General features: G+C 45.8%; 2 protein-coding genes across 8 annotated transcripts in view; one reads left to right on the top strand and one right to left on the bottom strand.

Moving 5' to 3' along the window:
• LOC309860384 (uncharacterized protein C10orf95 homolog) overlaps positions 1-15,317 on the top strand; it is a gene marked incomplete at its 3' end in the record, with an annotated part of 370,467 nt that overhangs the window by 123,652 nt on the left and 231,498 nt on the right. The gene's annotated exons all lie outside the window — the stretch shown is intronic.
• SFXN2 (sideroflexin 2) overlaps positions 1-15,317 on the bottom strand; it is a 58,665-nt gene that overhangs the window by 8,983 nt on the left and 34,365 nt on the right. For 6 of the 7 annotated variants that reach the window (XR_014309333.1, XR_014309334.1, XR_014309335.1 and 3 more), the window contains 2 exons: positions 1,482-1,666; positions 1,142-1,312 (listed from right to left, as the gene is read on the bottom strand). Coding sequence is in view for 4 of the 7 variants with exons in the window: in XM_082722504.1 (XP_082578630.1) it covers positions 1,142-1,312; positions 1,482-1,666 (356 nt within the window). In the remaining 3 variants the exon portion in view is untranslated. Of the gene's footprint in view, positions 1-1,141; positions 1,313-1,481; positions 1,667-15,317 lie in introns of those variants that run through there. The other variant, XM_082722506.1, reaches the window with a different exon arrangement.

Raw genomic sequence — 15,317 nt, 5'->3', positions numbered from 1 at the left:
GCATTAACCACTGAGCCACCCAGGTGCCCCTTCCTGTATTTTTTACTAAGATATTACATTATAAAAATACATTAGAGGGGGTCCTGGGTGGCTCAGTTGTTAAGCGTCTGCCTTTGGCTCAGGTCATGATCCTGGAGTCCTTGCGATCGAACCCCACATCAGGCTCCCTGCTCAGCAGGAAGCCTGCTTCTCCCTCTCCCTCTCCTACTCCCCCTGCCACTGTTCCCTCTCTCACTGTGTCTCTCTCTGTCAAATAGATAAATCTTGAAAAGTAACAACAACAACAACAACAAACAGACATTAGAGGCACCTGACCAGCTCAGACAGTTAAGTGTCTGACTCTTGATTTTGGCTTGGGTCATTATCTCAGGGTCATGAGATCAAGCCCCCAAATCGGGCTCGGCACTGGGTGTGCAGCCTGCTTGGGATTTCCTCTCTGCCTTTCCCTCTGCCCCTCCCCACTACCATGGCCCCCTGACCCACTCATGTACTTTCTCTCTCTCTGCAAAAAATAAATAAAATAAATAGACTTAAAAATAAAAATAGAGGAGCGCCTGGGTGGCTCGGTGGGTTAAGGCCTCTGCCTTTGGCTCAGGTCATGATCTCAGGGTCCGGGATGGAGCCCCACATCAGGCTCTCTGCTCATCTGGGAGCCTGCTTCCTCCTCTCTGACTGCCTCTCTGCCTACTTGTAATCTCTGTCTGTCAAATGAATAAACAAAATCTTTTAAAAAATAAAAATAAAATAAAAAATAAAAATAAATAAAAATACATTAAAATTTCATTATTAAATAAGTACCTTCTAAAGAGGGAATTAGGATGGCTTATTCATTGAGAGTTCTGGAGACAACTGCCTCGGCTAACATCCAGGCACCCATCTTTCCCGGCTGTGTGAACTTAGGTTACATAACCTCTCTAGACCCTCAGTTCTTCACTTATAAAAGTTGAGATGACAGTAGTACTTCTCTGTGGGGCTGATGAGAAGATTGAACGAGGTAATCCACGGAAAGAATTTAGCACAGTGCCTGGTATTAGGTAAAGGGTCAATAGAAATGTCTATTACTATCATCACCACAGGGCTCCCTGCCTGGCAGACCCAAGTGGCCACACTGCCCACTGCGTTACTCCCAGGCTCTCTCTACCTGTAGAACTGAAGCATGAAGCCCGTGATAATCATGCCACCAGGGACCTGGAAGGACATCCGGCCAATGACGTTCATCTTCTCCCCGGTGTCAGGGTGGAAGGCTGAGTCGTACAACTTCTTGGCGTACAGCAGCTGCTCCACTTGAGTGCCTGGGGGCACGACCCCCATTCTGCCCCCCAAGGACAACAGAGTTACAGCCCAGACTCCTTGCCCCAAGTCACTCTGCCGCCTCCTGCCTGAGAGCTCTGTCCATTCCCCCATATTCAGTTTCCACCTCCTCCCGAGGGGATCCACCTGTGCAGCTCCAAGGCCTCGAGTCCCTTCCGCTCACTGCTCACCTGCTCTTCTCCACCATCACCTTGGCCCAGTCCAACTCCCGCTCTGGTACCAGGACAGTGCGTGGGTCTGTGATATTGAAGAAGTGTTTCACCCGTCCCAGGAAAGTGCATTGGTCCCAACGGGGTTCATCGATGTTAAAGCCAGACAGATCAGCCTCCATCTCACTCACACACAAAACTGTGGACTTAAGAACAGAGAGAAAATGAGGACTGCCCCCCAAACCAAAGTCTGCCCCCGAGTCCCTGAGCTCCTCTCTCAGTTACAGAAGGCCTGCTTTCACCAGCAACTAGCAACATTTGACCAGGCTCGGGAAGGTCCCAGTGAATGGGCACCAGACTGAACAACCAGAGACCAACATGGATTTCCTGAGGAGCTGTTGGTGGCCAGCCCTGTGCTTGATCATGCTGGGGAAGACCCTGGAAACAGGGACGACATGGTGCCTATCCTTGGGGAGCTGAGTGTAACAGCAGAAGAGCCCACCCAGGGAACAGAAGATAATATATGCAGCAACAGTAAGTACAGGAGATGAGAGAAAGCAGAGACGGTGGGGCACCGTAAGGAAAGGGGGCTTCCCAGAAGAGACAGAATGCGAGCTGTAGATAACAGATTTATCTGAAGGACGCAGAAGACATGGATCACATTCAAGGTAGAAACAATTACAGAGAAAGGTGGAAATGAACATGGCACGATAACTCTCATCATTTCAGCGTGCGCGTGCAGTGCGCGTGTACACGGTGCACACAACCCTGTGAGAGATCCCATGCCATGGCTGCGAGCGAGGCACCATGCCTGCCCTCAAGGACTTACAGGATGGAGGGTATAAGACAAGGAGAGCACACGGACAGCAGTGTGAACAATGATGTGAGCAGACACTGGGGGCAATGGAAAACCAGAGAAGAGGCATCTAAAAGGGAGATGACCAGATCTCCCAGTTTTCCAGAGACTGCTGTCCTAGAGTAATTATTAATAGCGCCCCCTTTCACTATCAAAAGTGTCCCGGACTAGGGGCAACTGGGTGGCTCAGTTAGTTAAGCAACAGCCTTTGGCTCAGCTCATGATCCTGGAGTCCCAGGATCGAGTCCCATGTCGGGCTCCCAGCTCCATGGGGAGTCTGCTTCTCCCTCGGACCTTCACCCCTCTCATGATCTTGCTCACTGTCTCTCTCTCAAATGGATAAATAAAATCTTTAAAAAAAAAATTTTGTAAGTGTCCTGGACTTGGATGATAAATTATACAGTCCCCTTATCTGAAAGGGATAAGGGGTCCTGAACATGCTTTGTGAACAGAAGAAATAAACAATGTTTTGAAGGATGGGTAGAATCAGATAGATAGAAGAGAGCTGTCCCAGGCAAAAAAAAAAGAAGCCAGCGGTGACTGCACACAGGACGCGTGGGGAACAGATAATGTGATCACAGCTAATGCTTACTGAGCTGTGACTCTATGCTAGACATTTTGCTTGGGGCTCAACATGCATTTTTCTGACTTCGTCTTCACAGCAATGCTATAAAATAAATACCCTTTAATCTAACCCCATTTTATGGATGAGAAAACAAAGGCACAGGTAAGTAACTTTACCAAGTCATATAAGTATTAGCCAGTGACAAAGCCAGGATTTTAATTCCACTTGATTTACTTTAGAATTCTTGTCTCTAACTGGGTTCTGGAATCCATGTCTTGAAAAATTAAGGCAGGCCTGACATGTAGGGGCTTGGAAACTGTCACTCCTGTCCTTGCAACAAGAAAAAAAGCTGAAAGAAAACAAAACATCAACAACTCTTCTTAGATGCCTCAGTGAAGTGAGGTCCCAGGGCAAACCACTGCCCCCAAACCTGGAGAAATAGGCAAGCACAGAGAACCACAGCTTACTGAGAACAGAAGCCCTCCGCTGGGCAAGTACCACTGGAAAACTTAAACGATAATTGACCAGTTGCCGGAAGCTCAGTGTGAACAAGCTTGCAAATTCAAAATTCCAAGGGGATTTAACCTTGAGTGTGGGGGCTCACTTTTGAGTTCACCTTCAAGCGTCTACCAGGCTCTCAAGGTAAAGACCAGAGAAAAACCCCCTTGAACTTCTGACACAGAGATGGGAAAAGTAGTCATTCTGAAGTATACCCAGAGGTGTTCTTCCTAATAAAGCATGTCCTCAAAAGAGCCTGTTTTACCAGAGCCTAGCCATTTTGTGTTTTCCTAGAACCTAACCAACTTGGGAAAAGGTAAATACCCAACTCCAGCCCTTTTTGACCTTCCTATCTCATTTAAAGGGGGCGAGAAGAGCCTAAGGAGCACTCTTGAAGGTCCAGGAGCACAGGCTCACTCCAAGGCCAAGAACTAATCACAGGACTATAGAACACTCTCTCTTCCCTTGCACTTGACCACTGCAGGCGGTACAATGCTCCTATGTAGTAACAGGGAGAACCAAACAACCACAGAAAGAATTGGAAGTTTCAGAATTTACTTAAGAAGTCTCTAGAGGGCTGCCTGGGTGGCTCAGTGGGTTAAGCCGCTGCCTTTGGCTCAGGTCATGATCTCAGGGTGCTGGGATCGAGTCCCGCATCAGGCTCTCTGCTCAGCAGGGAGCCTGCTTCCTCCTCTCTCTCTCTCTGCCTGCCTCTCTGCCTACTTGTGATCTCTCTCTGTCAAATAAATAAATAAAATCTTTAAAAAATAAAAAAATAAAATAAAATAAAATAATAAAAAAAAGAAGTCTCTAGAAACGCAAAGACAACAGGAGAGACAAAAACAAGAACACCAAAGAAAATGTTAATCTCTGATACCTACAGCTTCAGCAAACAGTAAATACAACCCAACATCTCACCAGACAAAGGTAAAACGGCACACACATTCGGCTCCTGACAAAAGATTACAAGGCATACTAAATGGCAAAAACATAGTCTGAAGAGCGAGCAAGTGTCAGAACCAGACAGGAATTCAAGTAACTATGATTGATTTACTAAGGACTCCAATGGGAAAGTGGACAACATGAAAGAAGAAATGAATAATGTAAGCAGAGAGATGGAATCTCTAAGAAAGAATCAAAAGGAAATGCTGGGGGGAAAAAAAAGGTTCTGGGGGCACCTGTGTGGCTCTGTCAGTTAAGCATCTGACTTTGGCTCGGTTAACAATCTCAGGGTCCTTGGGATCAAGCTCCACATTGGGCTCTGCACTTGGCGAGGAGTCTGCTTGGGCCTCTCCCTCTGCCCCTCCTCTTGCTCGTGCTCATTCTCTCTCTCTCTTTCAAATAAAAAAAGTCTTTAAAACAATTTCTGTAACAGAAATGAAAAATGACTTTGATGGGCTCATCAGTAGACTGGACATGGCCAAGGAAAAAATTCTATGAGCGGGGCGCCTGGGTGGCCCAGTGGATTAAGTCTCTACCTTTGGCTCAGGTCATGATCTCAGGGTCCTGGGATCAAGCCCCTCATCGGGCTCTCTGTTCAGGAGGGAGCCTGCTTCCCTCTCTCTCTGTGCCTGCCTCTCTGCCTACTAGTGAATAAATAAATAAAATATTTAAAAAGAAAAAAAAATTATATGAGCTTGAATGTGTGTCAGCAAAAAATTCCCAGACTGAAAAGTAAAGAAAAAATGGAAAAAAAAAAAAAAAAGAAAAAGAAAAACAGAGTAGAAAATCCAAGAACCTTGGGGCAATTCCATAAGGTGTAACATGCACGTAATGGGAATGCCAGAAGGAAAAGAGGGAAGGAAAGAGAAGAAATACTTAAAGCAATAGTGACTGAGAATTTTATAAACTAATGACAGACGCCAAACCACAAGCCCAGAAGGCTCAGAGAACACCAAGGACAACTACTAAAAAATCTACACCTGGATGCGAATGAAAACTGGTATAGTTACTGTGGAAAAAAAATTAAAAATAGAATTACCATATGATCCAGTAGTTCCACTACTGTGTATTTACCCAAATAATAAGAAAACACTAATTCAAGAAGATATATGCACCCCTATGCTTACTGCAGCGTTATTTATAGTAGCCAAAATACGGAAGGAGCACAAGTGTCCATGGATAGGCGAATGGATATGAAGGATGTGGCATACATGTACAATGAGATCTTGCCATTTGCAACAACACAGATCTAGAGAGTATGATGCCAAGTGAACCAAGACAGAGAAAGACAGGAAAAGACAAACACCAGATGCATCTACTCATATGTGGTATTTAATAAACAAAACAAACAAACAAAGAAAAAAAGATAACAAACAAAAAACCAGACTCAGGGCACCTGGTGGCTCAGTTGGTTAAGCATCTGCCTTCGGCTCAGGTCATGATCCCACCAGAGTCATGGGAGTCCGGCTCCCTGCTAGGCAGGGGAGCCTTCTTCTCCCTCTCCCTCTGCCCCTCCCCTCACTTGCTTTCTCTCTCTCAAATAAATAAATAAAACCTTTAAAAAAAGAAAAAGAAAATCAAGGAAGAAATCTGAGGGAGGGAAAAGAAAACACCTTACCTAGAGAGGAACAAAGGTAGGAACTTCATTGGCTTTCTCCTCAGACACCACACAAGCAAGAAGAGCATAGAGTGAAATATTTCAAGCATTGAAAGATAAAAGCAACACATACCTAGACTTCTACACCAGCTAAAGTATGCCTTACAGTGAAGGAGAAATACAGGCTTTCCCAGACAAAATTGAGGGAATTTATCACCAACAGAACTGACTTGCAAGATGTTAGAGTTCTTCAGAGATAAGAGGTCATAAAGTCAGACCTACATAAAGTAAGAATTTCAGAAGGAATAAATGAAGGTAAAATAAAATATTTTTCTTATTTCAATTGTTACCAGTTGAACAGAGTTTTTGTTCAAAGTAACAGCAGCAACAATGTATTTGATGATTATAGCCTATAGGCAGTGATATGAGAGACAGTAGTGCTCTACCAGCTGCGAGGGAGAACCTGGTAATACTGGTGTAGGTTACCTGCACTACTGGACAGGTGCTGTGGTGTTATTTGAAAGTGGACTTGGATTAGTAAATGGGTACCGCAAGCTCTAGGAAACCACTAAAAAATTTCCAGAGGGAGTATAACTGATATGCTAACAGAGGAGAGAAAATGTAGTCATAAAAAAGCTAAAGCTTTCAGGCGCCTGGATGGCTCAGTTGGGGGAGCATGTGACTCTTGATCTTGGGGTCATAAGTCCAAGACCCACATTGGGTATAGAGATTACTTAAAAATAAAATTTTTGGGGGTGCCTGGGTGGCTCAGTGGGTTAAAGCCTCTGCCTTTGGCTCAGGTCGTGATCTCGGGGTCCTGGGATCAAGCCCCGCATCGAGCCCCGCATCGGGCTCCCTGCTCGGTGGGGAGCCTGCTTCCCCCTCTCTCTCTGCCTGCCTCTCTGCCTACTTGTGATTGCTGTCTGTCAAATAAAAAAATTAAATCTTTAAATAAATAAATAAATAAATAAAATTTTGGGGGTGCCTGGGTGGCTTAGTGGGTTAAGACCTCTGCCTTCGGCTCAGGTCATGATCCCAGGTTGTGGGATCGAGCCCCACATCAGGCTCTCTGCTGAGCAGAGAGCCTGCTTCTCCCTCTCTCTCTCTCTGCCTGCCTATCTGCCTATTTGTGATCTCTGTCTGTCAAATAAATAAATAAATAAAATCTTTAAAATAAAATTAAATTAAATTAAAAATAATAAAATCTGGGGCGCCTGGGTGGCTCAGTGGGTTAAGCCGCTGCCTTCGGCTCAGGTCATGATCTCAGGGTCCTGGGATCGAGTCCCGCATCGGGCTCTCTGCTCAGCAGGGAGCCTGCTTCCTTCTCTCTCTCTCTCTGCCTGCCTCTCAATGTACTTGTAATTTCTCTCTGTCAAATAAATAAATAAAATCTTTAAAAAAAAATAAAAATAAAAAAAAATAAAAATAAAAATAATAAAATCTTTGAGCGGGCACCTGGGTGGCTTAGTAAATTAAGTGGCCAACTCTTGGTTTCAGCTCAGGTCATGATCTCAGGGTTGTGAGATGGATACCCAGGTGGAACTCCGTGCTCAGCAGGAAGTCTGCTTGAGATGCTCTCTCTCCCTCTCCCCCTGCTCCCTCTCCTGCCCCTGCACATGCACACACCCTTTCTCTCAAATAAATCTTTAAAAAAATAAAAAATTAAAATTAAAAAAAAAAAAAAAAAAGCTGGGGCACCTGGGTGGCTCAGTGGGTTAAAGCCTCTGCCTTCGGCTCAGGGTCCTGGGATCAAGCCCAATATCGGGCTCTCTGCTCAGCGGGGAGCCTGCTTCCCTTCCTCTCTCTCTGCCTGCCTCTACGCCTACTTGTGATCTCTGTCAAATAAATAAATAAAATCTTAAAAACAAAAAAAGCTAAGGCTTTTGAATTTTTCCTTGAGAATTTCAGGAAGCCATTAAAAGATTTTAAGCAGAGTAACAAGATCAGATGTGTTGTTTAGAAAGAAAACTCTAGACACCTGGGTGGCTCAGTCAGTCAAGCATCTGCCTTCGGCTTGGGGCACAATCCCAGGGTTTTAGGACTGAGTCCTGAGCCTGGCTCCTTGTTCAGCCAGGAGCCTGCTTCTCCTTCTGCCTGCTGCTCTCCCTGCTTGTGCTCTCTCTCTCTGTCAAATAAATAAATAAAATCTTTTTTAAAAAAATAGAAAGAAAACTCTAGGCAATGACATGAAAATAAACTCGGTGTGGTAGGACCTCAGAGGATGCAGAGAGATCAGCTGGACAGGAACCTCAGTAATCCAGGCAAGAAGAGGTGGAGCTCCTGTGAACCCCAATGCACCAGAACAGAGAGGAGGGACCAAAAAGACAGAAACTTTTTTTTTTTTTTAAGATTTTATTTATTTATTCGACAGAGAGAGATTACAAGTAGGCAGAGAGGCAGGCAGAGAGAGAGGAGGAAGCAGGCTCCTGCTGAGCAGAGAGCCCGATGCGGGACTCGATCCCAGGACCCTGAGATCACGACCTGAGCCGAAGGCAGCAGCTTAACCCACTGAGCCACCCAGGCGCCCCAAGACAGAAACTTTTAAAGCAGCAGAATCTTGGCATTTACTAAGTTATTGGTTATAGGAAGATTACTCTGTAAGTCAGCGTTCAAGCACAGACACAGAATCAACAGGATATATACATCCTTTATATATATTCACATAATATTTAGAAATTTATAAAAATGAATTTAGTACAAGGAATTAGCAAACTGACTTATGTAATTGTGGGAGCTAGCTGAGCAAGCCTGAAGCCATCGGGACAGGGAGTTAGCAAGGGACAATCCTGGGGAGGGAAGGAGAGCCATGCCTGCCCAGCCATGGCTGGAGTCTGTGACCCCAGGGGATGCCTAGCCCTCTTTTAAGGGGATTCCATCTGATTAAGTCAGGCCACCCAGGATAATCTCCCCTTAGATTAACTCAAAGCTAACCAATTAGGACTTTAATTACTTTTGCAAAATCCCTTCATCACCGCACCTAAATTTGTGTTTGATCGAATGGCTGGCCCTCCTTGCCCACTCTAACTGGAAGCACACCAGAAGGGGATTAGGAGGATGGGGGAGTTGTTTGGCCTAGCTAAGTTGACACATCATAAGTATCTAGAGCGATACCCAGGGTTTCTGATTGAGGCCATTATGTGCAGAGACAAGTTATATAGAAATACAGGCTTTAAGGAGGAAAACAGGGAGCTGCATTTTCCATGTGTTGAGTTTCAAGTACCATGGCACTTTCTTTTTTTTTTAGATTTTATTTATTTATTTGACAGACAGAGATCACAAGCAGGCAGAGAAGCAGGCAGAGACAGAGGAGGAAGCGGGCTCCCTGCTGAGCAGAAAGCCCGATGCGGGGCTCAATCCCAGGACCCTGGAATCACGACCCGAGCCGAAGGCAGAGGCCTCAACCCACTGAGCCACCCAGGCGCCCCACCATGGCACTTTCTTAAATGCAATAAACTGCCACCTGTCTCAGGTCCTTTACAAACGCCCTCCCCTGTCCGGATACTATTCCTTCCCCCGCTTCACTAACACCTACACATCCCCGCCCCGCCCCAGCCATGTTTCAAGGAATAATTTTCTAATTTAACTCTCAATCTCCTACTACTAGGCCATTTTTTTTCCCTTGAAAAATATAACCCTGAGGATTTTTCATATATATTATATCACAAGCTCACAGACACAGCTGGAGTAAGATGTAAAAGCCATCTCAAGTTATGCCATTACCAAAATCCTAAAGCACTCACAAAATTGAGCAAACAAAACCAGTATTTGAGTATGCGAGAAAGGAAACATATTGCTGATGGAAGCCACAGCACTAGTTTATTTATTTATTTATTTATTTTTATTTATTTATTTGACAGAGAGAGGTTACAAGTAGGCAGAGAGAGAGAGGAGGAAGCAGGCTCCCTGCCAAGCAGAGAGCCTGACGCGGGACTCGATCCCAGGACCCTGAGATCATGACCTGAGCCGAAGGCAGCGGCTTAACCCACTGAGCCACCCAGGCGCCCGCCACAGGACTAGTTTAAAAAAAAAAAAAAGAGTTTTATATTAAGTAGTGGTAAAATGAAAGAAGAAGGGTGCCTGGGTGGCTCAGTGGGTTAAGCCGCTGCCTTCGGCTCAGGTCATGATCTCAGGGTCCTGGGATCGAGTCCCACATCGGGCTCTCTGCTCAGCAGGGAGCCTGCTTCCTTCTCTCTCTCTCTCTGCCTGCCTCTCAGTGTACTTGTGATTTCTCTCTGTCAAATAAACAAATAAAATCTTAAAAAAAAATAAATTTAAAAAAAAAAAAATGAAAGAAGAATTCTACCCAAGACTTCTGCCTCAACAGAGCCCCATGGGCCACTGTACCTGGAAGAGAAGCCACAGCAAACCCGCCTCAGAATAAGTAGCAGCCTGAAAAGCATCTGTTTTAGCACATAACATCGGGGCTCCACCCTATCCCTCAAAAAGTAGCCTTATGCTCTCCAGAACAATCTAGAGTTACTTGCAAGGAAGCACCCACTCATCTTTCAGATCTTGGCTAACTAACCCTTTCCTCAGGGAATCCTTTGAAGGACCCTTGGCCCCTCTCTCTCCCCAACCACTAGATCAGGTGCTCAGCTTAAGCCCTCTCAGGGTCACAGCCCTCAGAGTTGTGCCAGTTTGTCCTAACACTCTGTGGTTTTATTTTAATGAACACCGACCATCCCCTCTAGGTCATAAGCCCTTGGACCCAGGGAATGTGCCCATTTTGCTCCCCACTGCTACTCCAGTGCCTAGCCCAAGAATTCAAGTATATGCTGAGTGAGAGGTCCAGTTTGTCAGCACATGGATAAAAGAAAGTAAAAGGGGCGCCTGGGTGGCTCAGTCGTTGAGTGTCTGTCTTAGGCTTGGGTCATGATCCGGGGGTCCTGGGATCGAGCCCCGCATCGGGCTCCCTACTCAGTGGAGAGCTTGCTTCTCCCTCTCCCACTCCCCCTGCTTGTGTCTCCTTTCTCACTGTCTCTCTCTCTCTCTGTCAAATATACAAATAAAATCTTCTAAACAAATAAATAAACAAAAGTACAGAGGGGCACCTGGGTGGCTCAGTGGTTAGGCGTCTGTCTTCAGCTCAGGTCATGATCTCAAGGTCCTGGGATTGAGCCCCACCATCGGGCTCCCAGCTCAGCGAGGAGTCTGCTTCTCTCTCTGCCTTTCCCCGGGCCTGCACTCTCTCTCTCAAATAAATAAATAAAAATCTTAAAAAAAAAAAAAAGAAAGAAAGAAAGTGCGGAGATCTGAGTTCGAATTAAAACAAGTCAGTGGCATCAAGGCCATTTCAGAGAAAATTTTCCAGTGAGAATACACAGAATGGGAAAAATAGAGTGCTGAGGGCATAGTCTGAAAACCACGACATTTAAGAGGCCAGCCCCCCAAAAAAGGAAGCCCAAATAGATGAGAAAGAACCACCAGAGAAGGAGGAGGCTTCAGGAGCCAACAAATGCAGTAAAGAGAGAGATGGTCGGTTTTTAGATTTTTTTGTTGTTGTTGAGGTGGGAGAGACTTCAGCAAGTGACATGCTGAGGTTGGGTCATTTCCCAGGAGGAAGGAGCCAGGACAGAAGGGGAGGCCCCCATGGAGTCTTCATGGTACCCTCCCCTGGCCCTGAGGGGTCACTGAATGGCGACCTCTGAAGAAGTCAGAAGCCAGACAGTGAGTGTCCACTGTGCACTGCTAGACTTAGGCCTCTCTCACTCCACCACAAAGCCCAAGAGAAAGCTCTGGGCTTTGTCCTCTGGGGACAGGCTGACTAGGCCTCTTACAGGCTGGTTCAAAGACCAAAGCTATTTTGTGCAGTCACAACTGAACCCAAAAATGGGAGAGAGACAAGAATTTACCTTCCCTGACTCGACATGGGGCTAAAATAAAAGGAGTTGTCAGCCTGGCCGGCAGATCACACAGTGCCTTGGATTACAGAGCCCCAAGCTGGGGCTCCAGCCCCTCTGCTGGAGAAAGCCAGCAAAGAGCAAAAGATTTTATTTATTTATTTGAGAGAGAGAGAAAGAATGCTCATGTGCACAGGGCGGGGGTGGAGGTGCATAGGGAGAATCAGACTCCCCATGGAGCAGGGAGCCCCAAAGCAGGGCTCAATCCTAAAACCCTGGGATGATGACCTGAGCTGAAAGCAGACATTTCATGGACTGAGCCACCCAGGTGTTCCGAACATGCTATGCTTCCTTCTTAACACACACAGCCTGTCCTTGGACGTCTCTTTCCACCCTCAACCCAACAGTGGAGTGTCCTCTGCCTTTCATAAGGGAAGTACTTTTACCATGAAGGGGTAATCATTTGCTAAACTATTCGAGAAACTTTCCCCTCATTACCGAGGTCAGCATATGAGTTGCCCAGTTCCTGTCTTACAAAAAACATAAGGCCAGGGGCACCTGGGTGTCTCAGTTGGTTAAGCATTTGCCTTCAGCTTGGGTCAGAATCCCAGGGTCAGGCTCCCTGTCGGCAAGGAGTCTGCTTCTCCCTCTCCCTCTGCCCTGCTCATTCTTTCTTTCTCTCTCTCTCTTGCATACATACGTGCACACTCTCAAATAAATAAATAAAATCTCAAATATATATATATATATATATATATATATATATATATATATATAAGCCCCCCCCCCGCCCAAATCTAAATTCTATGTCTAAAACATTTCTCCCAGGTGCCTAGATGGCTCAGTGGGTTAAGCCTCTGCCTTCAGCTCAGGTCACGATCTCAGGGTCCTGGGATTAAGCCCCACATCAGGCTCTCTGCTGAGCAAGGAGCCTGAGTCCCCCACCACACCCTAACATGCCTCTCTGCCTACCTGTGATCTCTGTCAAATAAATAAATAAAATCTTAAAAAAAAAAAAAAATCCCCCCCCATATCTGCGGCCCCCAGTGGGCACAGTTCCATGACTCCAGGGCAAACTCAAACCCTTGCGTCATATACCCTCATAGCATCTTACCCTCATTTGTAACACACTTGGCTTTGTAATAATCACTTTCTCGTTATGTACAGTTATTTGTCTAAAGCTGGCCTCCCCTGGTAGATGGAAAGATTCCTGCTGCAACTCTCCCAGGCCCTCTAAAAATACTTAGTGCCTGCCTGAAATGCATTCCATCTTATTCTTGGGCTCCTTGGGCATCAAGGAAGTCACTCTTTCAAGTCACTCATAATCTATCTTGGTTACAGAAGAGCAGGCTTTGGGTCACGAAGCTGCAAATGATCTACCCCTCCTATATTGAGTCCTATCTGGTCTCCAGGTTTTCTCTGGAACAGTTAGTCTCCCTCTTCCCACATAAGCCACATCTAGTATTCCCTAAAGAAGTCACTACCATGTCCAGGGTGGCCTCAGTTCTGAAGGAATATGGTTCCACTACTGGGAACAAGGGGGCAGCTGGAAATCAAACAGGTGACTGACCAAAAATTCCCTTTGCTTATAGGATAGGAGGATATCACAGCTCAAAGATGTGAGGATCTTGGGACGCCTGGGTGGCTCAGTGGGTTAAGCCTCTGCCTTCCGCCTAGGTCATGATCCCAGGGTCCTGGGATCGAGTGCCGCATGCAGCTCTCTGCTCAGCAGGGAGCCTGCTTCCCCCTCTCTCTCTGCCTGCCTCTCTGCCTACTTGTGAGCTCTATCTGTCAAATAAATAAATAAAATTAAAAAAAAAAAAAAAAAAGATGTGAGGATCCAAGATATCAATTTACCGAAGAAGAAACTGATGTTTAGAAAGATCCCCATCAACTGAGTCAGCTTGCTTAACATTACACACAACTCTGAGCTTACCACAGCTCCAGTCCTGTCCATCCATCCAACAATCTGACAATAGCTAGGGCCTACTCTCCCAAGGTCACAAGGCTTGGGGTCACTTAGATGGGTCCTCCATCCACAACAGGCCAAAAGAAAGAAAGAGAGAGACAGAGAGAGGAAGGAAGGAAGAAAGGAAAGGAGGGAAGGAGGGAGAAAAGAAAAAAAAGAGAAAAAGAAACAACCTATTACCTCTCCTGAAGTCATCCTTCTCAGACAGAGTTGAGTTTTAGGGCACCTGACTGGCTCAGTTGGTAGAGAATGCAACTCTTGATGTTGGGGTTTGAATTCAAGCCCTATGCTGGGAATATAGTTTATTTTAAAAAGAGAGAGAGAGAGAGTTGATTTTCTCTGACAAACAGTATCAGAGTTCAGAGAACAGGCTTCCACACTCCTTCTGGGCATCCTCTTGCAAGAAGGGAAAATACTTGGGACGCCTGGGTGGCTCAGTTGGTTAAGCAGCTGCCTTCGGCTCAGGTCATGATCCCAGCGTCCTGGGATCGAGTCCCACATCGGGCTCCTTGCTCAGCAGGGAGCCTCCTTCTCCCTCTGCCTCTGCCTGCCATTCTGTCTGCCTGTGCTCGCTCTCTCCCCCCCTCTCCCTGATAAATAAATAAAATCTTAAAAAAAAAAATTTCTCTCAAAAAAAATTATTAAAAAAAAAAAAAAGAAGGGAAAGTACTTAGTATTTCCCTGTTTGGATCCCCAGGTAGGAAGAAAAACAAAACATCATCATTGGTACTTGCGATTAGAGGAAGATCAAGGCAGCCAGACTCAAGAACACCAAACACAAAGACCACTTGAGATAGGCAAGGGTTGGTGCCAAAGCCACCTAGAAAAAGCTGGACAATGAAACTAGTAATTACACAGGCAGGCCCAGGTACACTCCTGTGACTCCAAGGCAACCATGATGTTAGACACCAGACAACTCAGAAAGAGAAGTCTGCCCTGCCTTTTTCACAAAAGAACAAACAGGCTAGAGACAAGGAGATTGTAGGAGTGCATGCTCCGAATTAGCCACTCATCTTGCATCTACTTACTCAAAGTTCTGTACTGAGTTTTCTCTCCAAGGTTCTGAAGAAAGTATGCCGTGAACAGACTTTAAAAACACACTTTAGGGGTGCCTGGGTGGCTCAGTGTTAAAGCCTCTGCCTTCGGCTCAGGTCATGATCCCAGGGTCCTGGGATCGAGCCCCACATCGGGCTGTCTGCTCCGCAGGGAGCCTGCTTCCTCTTCTCTCTCTCTCTGCCTGCCTCTCTGCCTACTTGTGATCTCTGTCTGTCAAATAAATAAATAAAATCTTAAAAAAAACACACACACACACTTTAGCTGAATGCATAAATAGTTAAGGATCATTCAGGGAAAATCCGCCTTCGTTCCAGTGATGTTAAGTTGCCTGGAAAGCCTGCTGGTAGGAAGAGGGGCAAAGCCCCAAAACCTAGATGAAGCAGTAAGAGCTAAATCCTATGTAGCACTTTCCATATGCCCGGCAATATTTTATGTACTTGACATACAATAATTCACCTATCTGCACAAGAACCCAGTGAAGGAGGTAAGAGGCGCACACATGACTGCAAACAGGCTTATCACCAGTGCCAACAC

The sequence above is a fragment of the Mustela nivalis genome (assembly GCF_964662115.1).
Source record: "Mustela nivalis genome assembly, chromosome: 2".
NCBI classification, from domain to species: domain Eukaryota; kingdom Metazoa; phylum Chordata; class Mammalia; order Carnivora; family Mustelidae; genus Mustela; species Mustela nivalis.
Note: the sequence above shows the minus strand (reverse complement) of the source record. Positions and strands in the feature narration are given on the sequence as shown.